At 54.1% G+C, this 11350-nt stretch overlaps 1 protein-coding gene across 1 annotated transcript in view; it reads left to right on the plus strand.

The window, feature by feature from the left end:
* KCNK3 (potassium two pore domain channel subfamily K member 3) overlaps positions 1 to 11120 on the plus strand; it is a 42968-nt gene extending 31848 nt beyond the window's left edge. Inside the window, exon 2 of the mRNA XM_030799992.1 lies at positions 5279 to 11120. Within this exon, the coding sequence (XP_030655852.1) occupies positions 5279 to 6180 (902 nt within the window). The 3' untranslated portion in view covers positions 6181 to 11120. The remainder of the gene's footprint in view (positions 1 to 5278) is intronic.
* The last annotated feature ends 230 nt before the right edge of the window (positions 11121 to 11350 follow it).

Genomic DNA, 11350 nt, shown 5'->3' on the forward strand with positions numbered 1-11350 from the left:
CATAGAATGTTGGCACTGAAAGGAACTTTAAAGATCATCACATCTTGGTGCTCCCCAAAATATTCATATTAATAATTCCTATCTATTGATCTCAATGCCCTAAGCATGTTAGGTCTACGCACTCAATCAAGTCCCCACACCAAGTCTATGAAGTGAGTACTTTATTATTCCCATTTTGCAGATGAGAAAACTGAGGCACAGTGGATTAAGCAGTGTGGCCAAAAATAAAGTTGTTTGGCTTCACAGCCTGTGATCTTCTCTACTCCACTAAACTGCAGAGATCCTCTCCCTGTGTTCAGTATTTCAAACATACAACAATAACTTAACTCCATCTCAAAGAGTCAATTATCTCAGGCTAATCAGACTTTCTGACTGGCAGATGTGTTCTTAATTAATTTTGATGGGGAAAGAAATTAATTATGGCTCTAACAATGATTTATTCAGTGCCTGCTCTAGAGAGTATCCACACTGCACTGATCACCACATCGAACTTCATAAATAAAATCTTCCAAAATTTTGAATCTATGAATGGGTGAGTGAACAGAGAAAATAATAAAAGGCAGTGGGAAAAGGTGGGAACCTCATCTCTTGCCCTATCTTCCATGTCACAGATGAGGAAAGCTGAGGCCCAGAAGGAACTTGCCAAGACACAAAGCTGTCTTTGATCAGGGTCAGGTCAGACCCCAGATCTCCTGCCTCCTAGCGCCATGCTCTTTCCTCTGCCCAAGGCTGCGGCCAGCTAGGCCAGGGGTAGGAGGTCAAACAAGCAGGCTAGCAGGCATAGGAGGCCAGTGGGGAACAAGCAGCCAAGCCCAGTCCAGCCAAGGCCATGACCAAGGGCTCAGAGTGGCTAGTTGTGCTTTGAATAGAAGGAAATAAGCCACAGGGAGAGAAAGACCAGTAAAAGGGAGGACCAGACCCAATCCCACTCCCATACCACCATCCCCACCCCGCATCTCCCTGGAAGACAGCTTCAGCCAGTTTCTGACCTCCATGGTGATTCTGGGAGGAAAACAGAGGAACTGAGGTAGCCCAGGGTTTGCCTCCGATCTCTCAGTTTTCCTGCTGCCCTAAAATATTTACACTAATAATTAATTTTTATGTCTAGCCACCTGGCTTCCTTAGGTGGATTCTGTGCCTCCAGCCAGGTTCCCAGGCCATCTCTTAGCTGAGTTGCTCCCAAGTAGGAGCTGCTGGGCCATGATCGAATGAAGAGGCACAACTCTGGTCATACCTGAGCTGGATCGCAGTGGACAGAGCACTGGTTTTACAACCAAGTATCCTGGGTTAGAATCCTGGTTCTGGCATTCACAAGCTGTGTGACCTTGAACAGATTGCTTTCCCTCTCTGGGCCTCCATTTCTTCATCTGTACAATGTAAAGACTGAACCAAATGATGGCTAAGGGTATTTCTGGCCCTGAGAACCTAAAAACCTATGTTGGATTCAGGGAAAGGAGGCTGGGAGAAGAGGCGGTATGGATAGTCCTGGTAGTTTTCTGAGAGGGAGTGGCTAGAGTCTCCTGGTCAGAACATGTGCTCTGGCTGATCAGCCCAGCAGGTACTGCGACAGAGGGTCCTCAGAGAGTCAGCCACACAGAAGGACAGATGCAGCCCCTCACCCAGAGACTCGAAGGGCTGGATAGAGAAGATAGAGAACACCTTTTGCCCCCTGCCTCATAAAGCCAAGCCCGACGTGGGCAAGGACCAGGCAGGCAGCGGGCCTGCTGGCAGGCAGACGGGTCTTGCCAAACTCCCACTTACTTCCCAGAAGCTCCAGGGCCCCCTGGGAGTGGCTCCACCCAGCTGGCACCCCCCCAAGTTGGGCGCCCACGTCAGCAGGTCCTCACACTCCCTTGCCCTTTCACCCAGTGACAATGGGACAGGCAATGGGGCGGGGGGCACCCTAAGCCGGATACTTGGAGAAGCATCTGACTGCCTGAGCATGACCCTCCTGTTACCACCTCTGCTGCATCTGGCTCAGAGCAACGCCTGAGGCTGATGCCCAAGTGAAATGCTCTCCTCCCAAGGCCTGCCGGCCTGGTCGCCCTTCCTGGGTGATGCATTGGCTCCCATGTACCGGAATGAATGCTGAGTCAGAAAGGCCCAGTGGCCTTGGCCAACACCCAAGGCCTCTCTGGACTTCATGACACCAACTGTAATACGGAGATAGTCATAATAGTGACCTTGTAAGAAGTTTTTGAGGATTAAGTTAAAAATACATCTGAGGGGTAAGAACTTATTATTCTTAAGCCTCAGCCTGCGGTAGGAAGTGAGATTGAGCCCTGGGGGCATCCGGCCCCAAAGAGGAGGCACATCTAGGCCAGGGCTGCCTGGACAGGGCAGTGGCTGTGGTGGAGCATGAGGTGCTGCCTGGGATAATAGCCTCTAGTTAAGTCTGGATGTGTCATTTGCTTTGAAAGTCACTAAGTTCAACAGGACGAAAGGCAGAGGAAGGGGCTGTCACTTGCTGCTGAAGCTGGGTCCTGAGGAGCTGGGTCAGGAGAGGCAGAGGAGGGCCACGAGGCAGTGCGGAAAGCGCTGTGGAGGAGGGGCTGGCTTGGCTAGGTGTGGGATAAGGATGGGTCTCTGGGGTGGCTGCAGGGTATAGCAAAAGAAGGGCAAGGAAGGGATGCGTAGCTCCTTGAAGCTGGGTGCTTTGTGAGCGCAGTCACAGTGGGCAGTGAGGCTGCCAGACAGGCGGGCACTGGCTTTTCCTAAGAGATGGTGGGCCCAGGGAAGTCACGGCCATGGTGGCAGAGAGGGGGTGAGGGCCCCTGATGGTGGTATGTGTCTGCCTGACCCCACGGAGATGGCCCTGCCCCCAGGCCCAGGCTCTCAGGTCACCCTTCCCCTGTGAGATCCCACGACCACTGCTTCCATCTCACAAGCTACAGGTTCCAAAGAGCTCTAATGCCCAGTCTCTCCTGTGCTCCTGCAGACGGCTCTGGCGGGCAGTGAGGGTGGGGGTTAATAGCTCTAGCTCAATCCTCCAGATTGCAGGAAAGGCAAGTGAGCCCAGAGAGGGGTAGGGATTTGCCCAAGGTCACACAGCTATCACGTGGCCAAGCTAGGGCTATGTCCACGCTCCCTACTCCCTGTTGAGCCCCATCCATGGTGCCATGCCCTCCCCTCTCCACCAAGTAGTGCCAGCCTGGGGGGACAGGGAAGGATGGGATGAGAAGCAGCTCTGGCTCAAGGCCTGCCCAGTTGTCGAGGTGAGTTGTGGTCTGGCTGCCATGGCCCAGCTGGCGGGCGCAATCTGTTCTCACCCTGCTGGAGCACAGACGTCCCAAGCACAGTGGCTCTACAACTCAGCTGTCCAGGTCCCTGGCAAATGGTGACACAGTTACTGGCCTGATGCTGTGGAGGGGGGCAGGGGAGCTGATTCTAAGGGCAGCCCCAAGCAGCTGTCCCCAGAGCTCCTTGAGCTTTAAAATCCAAATGGCCCTGGGTTGACAGAGGTGCCAGCTTTACTGGAACTGAGCTGCCCTCAAGCCTGGCTGCTGTCTTGGAAACATGAGAGTAATCTGGCACTTCACTCATTATTAATCACAGGGAGCCATTATTGAGCACTTGATATGTACCAGGCTCTGGGCTAAGTGCATTACGCACATTATCTTACTTATTCCTCCCCAAAGTCCTGTGAGGCAAGTGTATTATTAACCCCATTTTATAGATGTGGAAACTAAGGCTCAGAGAAATCGTGCATACACACACACACACACAGAGAGAGAGAGAGAGAGAGAGAGAGACAGAGCAAGTCCAGGACAGAGTCACACAGTATCCTGCCCTGCAATTAAGTTATCAAACATATTCTGGGCCTCCATAGGTATGGCTGGCAATGTGGAGGTGGAAGCCAGAGAGGAAAGTGACAAGACTCATCAGTGCCACCCCTTCCCCCCAAAGCTAGTGTTTAGCTCTATGTAGTTAGGGATCCTAGAGGACAGGGGGTGGTGGTAATATTGGCCCTGGAATTACAAGCTGAACATTTTCAGTACCACTCAAATAAGGCAGAGATCACTTTTAGCTGTGAGGAATCCAGGAGGACTGCATGGAAGAAGAAACATTTGGTTAAGATTTGATAAGGCTTAGAAAGGAAGAAAATGCCAGCATCATTTTATTATCATAATTCTATTAATGCAAGTAGTAAATATATCAACAATGAAAGAAGCAGGCCAGCACCAGTAATAACACTTTACAAATGAAGAAACATGCTCAGAGAGGGGGAGTAATTTGCCCAAGGTCACACAGCCACTGGGGCCCTGTCACTAGGGATGAGCTCCCATCCGGGATCATTTTCCCTCCAGGTAGCCGGAAGAATTCTCGACTTAGGCCTTTGAATGGCTGGTGCAGAGGGAACCTTTGCCTCTGCCCTGATCCTGGCTCAGGGTGGGCAAGGGTGGGGGCGGGGCACAGAGAGGTTATCTGACTGATGATAGTAACACACCTGGAAGGACACCGAGGGCTCCTGCTTTGCCAAGGGTAACACCACCTCCCCATGAGGACAGACCCTACATCAGGTCAAGCACAGAGGATGACCCCAGGGCCTCCAGCTGGAGGCTGATGAGGACCCCGGAACACTCATTCATCCAGCTGTTGCAGGGAGGGGCAGGCAGTCTCCTTTCTTCTTTGGCACAGTGGGCCAGCTGCCCCAGGGAGACTGAAGGGCCCTTGTTGCCAACCAACCCCACATAAGCTTTGGCTGGCAGCAGGGAATCCACCAAGAAGCCAGCCCTGCCTCAGTCGCCCTTCCTGTACACTGGATCACAAGATGTCAGAACCCACTCAGGGCAACCACCTCACCTTGTAGTCAAGGAAACTGAGGCATGGAGAGGACAAGGAGCATGCCCGCAGCCCAGGACACTGAACTAGAATCCAGCTTTCCCAGCTGACCTGTGCCCTCACACTCTCCCTGTGCCTCTGGACGAGTTCTCAGCAGCACCCAGGCCACCCCTTCTCTAGGCATACAAAATAGTCCAGTCATTGAGGTCAAATGGACTCGAGTTCAAACACGGTTGTTCTGCTCCCAAGCTGTGTGACCCTGGAAGTCAGCCCTCCCTATTTCTTCCTTCCTACATACCTTCTGCAGGTGTCACATGAGTACAATAGAAAGCATGAGCCAGGGCCTAGCACAGTGCCTGGGGATAAGGAGCGCCCATCATTGTGGACCCAGACCCACAAGGTGGGGGAGGTGGCGGCGCGACGGGGAGGGAGAAGAGGGTTTCTGGAGGGGCAGCCCCAAAACATATGCTTTCTGTCCTCCCCCACTTTCCCCCAGGCTACGGGCACGCGGCGCCCAGCACGGATGGCGGCAAGGTGTTCTGCATGTTCTACGCGCTACTGGGCATCCCGCTCACGCTCGTCATGTTCCAGAGTCTGGGCGAGCGCATCAACACCTTGGTGAGGTACCTGCTGCACCGCGCCAAGAAGGGGCTGGGCATGCGGCGCGCCGACGTGTCCATGGCCAACATGGTGCTCATCGGCTTCTTCTCGTGCATCAGCACACTGTGCATCGGCGCCGCCGCCTTCTCCCACTACGAGCACTGGACCTTCTTCCAGGCCTACTACTACTGCTTCATCACGCTCACCACCATCGGCTTCGGCGACTACGTGGCGCTGCAGAAGGACCAGGCCCTGCAGACGCAGCCGCAGTATGTGGCCTTCAGCTTCGTCTACATCCTTACGGGCCTCACGGTCATCGGCGCCTTCCTCAACCTCGTGGTGCTGCGCTTCATGACCATGAACGCCGAGGACGAGAAGCGCGACGCCGAGCACCGCGCGCTGCTCACGCGCAACGGGCAGGCGGGCGGCGGCGGAGGGGGTGGCAGCGCGCACACCACGGACACCGCCTCATCCACAGCGGCAGCGGGCGGCGGCGGCTTCCGCAACGTCTACGCGGAGGTGCTGCACTTCCAGTCCATGTGCTCGTGCCTGTGGTACAAGAGCCGCGAGAAGCTGCAGTACTCCATCCCCATGATCATCCCGCGGGACCTCTCCACGTCCGACACGTGCGTGGAGCAGAGCCACTCGTCGCCGGGAGGGGGCGGCCGCTACAGCGACACGCCCTCGCGACGCTGCCTGTGCAGCGGGGCGCCACGCTCCGCCATCAGCTCGGTGTCCACGGGTCTGCACAGCCTGTCCACCTTCCGCGGCCTCATGAAGCGCAGGAGCTCCGTGTGACTGCCCCGAGGGGCCTGGAGCACCTGGGGGCGCGGGCGGGGGACCCCTGCTGGGAGGCCAGGAGACTGCCCCCTGCTGCCTTCTGCCCAGTGGGACCCCCCACAACATCCCTCACCACTCTCCCCCAGCACCCCCATCTCCGACTGTGCCTGCTTGCACCAGCCGGCAGGAAGCCGGGCTCTGAGGACCCCTGGGGCCCCCATCGGAGCCCTGCAAATTCCGAGAAATGTGAAACTTGGTGGGGTCAGGGAGGAAAGGCAGAAGCTGGGAGCCTCCCTTCCCTTTGAAAATCTAAGAAGCTCCCAGTCCTCAGAGACCCTGCTGGTACCCAGACCCCCACCTCCGAAGGGGACTTCATGTTCCGTGTATGTTTGCATCTCTATTTATACCTCTGTCCTGCTAGGTCTCCCACCTTCCCTTGGTTCCAAAAGCCAGGGTGTCTTTGTCCAAGTCACCTCTACTCAGCCCCACTCCCCTTCCTCATCCCCAACTGTGTCTCCCAACCTCCCTTCGTGTTGTTTTGCATGGCTTTGCAGTTATGGAGAAAGTGGAAACCCAGCAGTCCCTAAAGCTGGTCCCCAGAAAGCAGGACAGAAAGAAGGAGGGACAGGCAGGCAGCAGGAGGGGTGAGCTGGGAGGCAGGAGGCAGCCGCCTGTCAGTCTGCAGAATGGTCGCACTGGAGGTTCAAGCTAACTGGCCTCTAGCCACATTCTCATAGCAGGTAGGACTTCAGCCTTCCAGACATTGCCCTTAGAATCTGGAACAGAAAACTTCAGACTCACCATAATTGCTGATAATTACCAACTCTTTAATTTGTCAAGTGATTTTTAGCCTCTGAAAAGTCTATGCTGGCCACTGATTCCTTTGAGTCTCACAAAACCCTACTTAGGTCATCAGGGCAGGAGTTCTCACTCCCATTTTACAGATGAGAATACTGAGGCCTGGACAGGTGAAGTGACCAGGGAGCAAAAGGCAAAGGGGTGGGGGCTGGGTGCAGTGGCTCACACCTGTATTCCCAACACATTTGGAGGCTGAGGTTGGAGGATTGCTTGAGCCCAGGAATTCGAGACCAGCCTAGGTGACAAGTGAGACCCCATCTCTACAAAAAATAAAAAATTAACCAGGTGTGGTGGCACGTGCCTGGGAGTCCCAGCGACTTGGGAGGCTGAGGTGGGAGGATTGTTTGAGCCTGGGAGGTCGAGGCTGTAGTGAGCCCTGATCGCACCACTGTACTCCAGCCTGGGTGACAGGACAAGACCCTGTCTCAAAAAAAAAAAAAAAATGGCAAAGGAAGACAAGAGCCCAGCCAACTTGTTCCTAGCTGAAGTGTTCTTTCCTTCCAGCTTGGCCAGCTCTTAAAAGCAAAGCTCCTGCAGTGTACATCCTGGCATTGTGTGGCTGCCTCGGTTTTACACCAGAATCAGAAGTCCTGGGTCAGAGGGCACTGCTGAGGCTCAGCCTCTTCTCTTCTTGGCCAGGAGGCAGCAGCTCTGAATGGGCCCCTGAGGCTGCACAGGGGCCTTTATCACTGGGGTGCATGCTTACAAACAGTGCAGTTCTTGGGACCAAGGTAAGCAGGGCTGGGTCTCATGGCAGAAAGGCCAGGATCTGGGGCTCTAGGAATTTGAGAATTAGGCAGAGTGGCCAAGAAAGCTGGCAGGCATATCCTATGGGACATCACACCTGGCACCATTGTCATTGTTGGTGCCTGTGTCCCAAGTAGCTAGTGATAAGCTGAGGCTGCAGCAAGAAACACCCTTCCCAGGTGGGGGAGTTTGGACCAGAGGTGCCCTCTGCCCACCACACCTGCAACCCAGAAGCCCAGATGGAACTCAGCTGACGAAGGTGATGCTCGAGGCTCACTTTTGGGGCCCCACAGCTGGAGCCGGTATAGTGACTGGGACAACATCAAGGGGTGGATGAGGGGCCTCTCCTCCCACAACACTGCCTTCCCATGCTGTTCCCCTGCCAGCTCCTTAACACTGCCGACCAAGGCCAGCCCTGGCATTCAGGGAAGTTGGAGGGCAGCACCCACAGGGTGGCCAGCCTCAGGCCACACCCCAGCTGTGTCCTCTAGTCTCTAGGGACCCCTGGGGGGAAGAAGTCTACCCTGCTTGTGAGTCCCGTCTTGGTGTGGAGGAACTGGCTGCCCACATGCCAGGAAAGCAGGGCCCAGGACCTGGAGGTGCCCTCTGTGTTTATGTTGGGGGTGGGGGGGCAGTGCTGGCTGCCTCTGTCCTGTGTGTGACCCTGCCCTCGAAGGGTCCTGTCCTGTCAGTCCCGAGGGAGCCACAACCAAAGCTGCGGGGAGAAGGTGGGGAAGGGTGCGGAATGGCTGTGGGGCACAGCGTGGCAGACTGTTCAGTCTCTGCTGGGTCTTTCCTAGGGACCTGGAAGGCCAGTGTTGCTTCCCCCTCACTCCCTTTCACTGCAGACAGCCTCTCTGCTTCCCCAATGCCTTATGCCTGGGCACACTGCCACAGAATATGCAATATGTGTGGGTGACCATGCCCTCACGCCCACACCCCCACCCCAGGCAGCCCCCGGACTCCAAAGGCAGTGGCTGCCACAGCCTCCCCTCAGCTCTTCCTGCCTATCTGTCTTCACACTGAGAATGGCGCCCAATAAATGCTATCCACGGAGACCAGGCTCAGGCTCCAGCTGCCTCTGTCATCGTATGCCCTTGCTGCTACCAGGGAGGGGCCATCTCCCACCCCCTCCCCTGCCAGGGTCTACAAACATACCTAGCTGCTGGGCGCCGTGGCTCACAGCTGTAATCACAGCACTAGGCAGGCAGATCACCTGAGGTCAGAAGTTCAAGACCAGCCTGGCCAACATGGTAAAACCCCGTCTCTACTAAAAATACAAAAATTAGCTGAGCGTGGTGGCGCGTGTCTGTAGTCCCAACTACTCGGCTACTCAGGAAGCTGACGCATGAGAATCACTTGAACCCGGGAGGCAGAGGTTGCAGTGAGCTGAGATCGCACCACTGCACTCCAGCCTGAGCAACAGAGTGAGGCCCTATCTAAAAAAAACAATAATAATAAAATAAAATAACATGCGTAGCTGACTCGCCATGGGCTCTCTGGCCTGTGGGTGACACTGGCTTCCCTTTTGGGATTTCCTAGAAGATCCAGATTTTCTTAAGTCCCCCTGGAACAGACTAAGAAAGAAACACCTTAGAAATCACCTGGTCCTATTGTACCCCCGTACATGAGTAACTGAGGCCCACAGAGAGCAAATCACCTGCCTGAGTCACACAGCAGTGAGTGGCAGACCTAGGCTAGGAACTAGAAATGGGGATTCCTATTCCAGTGCTCCCCATCCTCACACAGCCTGCGGAGTCCGCCTGGACACGCCCAACCTGACAGTGGTACCTCCCAGTCAGCCGGTAGTATGGATTCCTTCTCCTGCAGTAGGGGCCCCCTGGCTGAGTGACCTGATTGACTTAAACATATGTCTTTGAAGGAGAGTGCATCACAAGCACCTTTCTTTGGAGAAGATTTTTTCTCTGGGTCTAGAGGGACACCTCAGGCTTGGGACTGGGCCTCAGAGCCCAGGACAGACCCTGAGAGCAGACCCACCTTACCCATCTGGTGCCAGCTCCCCAGGTCAGCTACAGTGACCCCCGAACTTCATAGAGTACAATCCACAGTAATAGCACACAGCTCCGTACCTATCTAGCTCCATGCCTATCTATGTGCCTACCTTTCACAAAATAATTCTCAGCAACCCTGCTACAGCCAATGACTCTAATATGTTCTGTTCTATTACATGTTATAAAATCTGGTCACGATCCACTAAATTGATGTCTGTACCTGCTAATGGTTTAATACCTGCAGACTGCAATATACTGGAGAAATAAAGGGAGTGGGAGTAGGGACACTTTCTCCCAGTGCCCCCACCGCCCCTCCTTACCCGCGTAGGTCAACTGAAAGATACAGAGAGGGAAGCTTTGATGGGGGGTTCAGAGTTCAAAGGAAGAAATGATGGCACCTGCACTCCCTGCCCCCAGAGGCAGGACACAGCCAGCCCTCCTGTGACGGCATTCCTGGCAGCTCCTTGTTGGCCTGCAGCCCTCAGGGGGCTTAGTTGCCATTGACTCACCCACTCCTAAGGCCACCACATCAAAATCTGAGGCTTACTGCCCTGGCCCACCTGCCTCTGTCTTTCTTAAAACAGCTAAATGCAACAATAGCAGAAATTAGCTTGTTTTCGAGGTTGGCAATGACCAGTTCAAGGTGACGCTTGTTTTCTTAAGCAGTGCTTGCAGGACATAAATGTGATGACACTTGGCCCTCCTTTCTTTATCGCCTGGGACAGACTTTACAAACAGACCTGGGAGGAGTCCCCTAAGGGGCTGCATGTATCCCCATCTCCCTGGGGGTGATCAGCATTGTGGCAGCTGGGCAGAGCAGCGGTGAACTGCACCCATGTCCCTGCTCACATCTCCTAAGAGCTCAGAATCGCCTGAGGTTCTAGCGTGGGCTCCTTCTCTCCAGATGATGCCATCCCCACCCCCCTCATTTCCACACAGCATCTGAGGCATCCTGCACTAAAAGATATATGTACAGCAAAACAAAAATAGAAAACCAGCACAGCAGAGTGGAGGTGGGGTATAAATATACCCAGATCCCCGCTGATTTGGTTACTCGGGGTGAGCATCAGATGGAAATAGAAGTTTCCGGGGGCCAAGAGAGAAAGAGGGATGTAACGACAACTCTTTTCAAAACGTGTCCCATGGTACGCCTCGTGGAAAAAAGGGTTTGTTGGTCAAATGAATTTGGGAAAATGCTGTCAATATCACCGACTCATGGAGCTTCGCAAGGCATATTAGCTTAATAAAGATTATGAAAAGTCTTGCAGCAAAGATGCTGTTTACCCCTGCTTAACCCAGCACTGCCCAAACTCATTCCAAATACCAGAGCGTCTGTTTGCATGACATCTCTCCCAGCCCTGTATGTCATAGCACATGATTTGGGAAATGCTGATCTATCGAAATCTCACTGATGAAGAGAGAAGGCTGATCCTTCCTCCTCACCCCGCACTAAATTATAAAAGAAGTTTAGCTTGCAAGTCCTTCTATAAGTGAAGACCACAACAATATAAAATACATATGTTATTCTCAATTACGTGCCAGATTCAACCAAGGCTCAAAGCAGCCTGCTT

This window comes from Nomascus leucogenys, chromosome 19, assembly GCF_006542625.1.
Source record: "Nomascus leucogenys isolate Asia chromosome 19, Asia_NLE_v1, whole genome shotgun sequence".
In the NCBI taxonomy this organism is placed as follows: Eukaryota; Metazoa; Chordata; class Mammalia; order Primates; family Hylobatidae; genus Nomascus; species Nomascus leucogenys.